Source organism: Otolemur garnettii, unplaced genomic scaffold (assembly GCF_000181295.1).
Source record: "Otolemur garnettii isolate 467f Iridium unplaced genomic scaffold, OtoGar3 scaffold00127, whole genome shotgun sequence".
In the NCBI taxonomy this organism is placed as follows: Eukaryota; Metazoa; Chordata; class Mammalia; order Primates; family Galagidae; genus Otolemur; species Otolemur garnettii.
The window spans coordinates 1,995,604-1,996,000 of record NW_003852522.1 but is presented as its reverse complement, the minus strand read 5'-3'; the positions used below and the strand labels follow the sequence as shown (position 1 = coordinate 1,996,000).

The window sequence follows — 397 nt, the reverse complement described above, 5'->3', positions numbered from 1 at the left end:
CCTTAGCCACTTGAGCCACAAGCACCGAGCCCAAAAGATTCCATTGTTATCAGGCCCTGCCCCACCCCATCCCCTGCCCTGCCCCCTGTACCACCACCCCCATGTTGTTCCGCTTTACCAATGTTAAAATCTGGTCACCCTACTTAAGAAAGAACACTGGAATGGACCAGGACAGGCTGGCAATGAGTCTTCTCAAGTTAGACTTTCCTACCTTAAAAAAAAAAAATTTTTTTTTTTGAGACAGAGCCTCAAGCTGTCGCCCTGGGTAATGTGCTGTGGCATTATAGCTCACAGCAACCTCCAACTCCTGGGCTTAAGCGGTTCTCCTGCCTCCACCTCCCAAGTAGCTGGGACTACAGGTGCCTGCCACAACACCCAGCTATGGTTTAGTTGCAGC

At 50.6% G+C, this 397-nt stretch overlaps 1 protein-coding gene across 1 annotated transcript in view; it reads right to left on the bottom strand.

Annotated features, from left to right (window-relative positions):
• LOC100955902 (zinc finger protein 490) overlaps window positions 1-103 on the bottom strand; it is an 18,853-nt gene extending 18,750 nt beyond the window's left edge. The window contains exon 1 of the mRNA XM_012810129.2: window positions 92-103. Within this exon, the coding sequence (XP_012665583.1) occupies window positions 92-103 (12 nt within the window). The remainder of the gene's footprint in view (window positions 1-91) is intronic.
• Window positions 104-397: the final 294 nt, after the last annotated feature.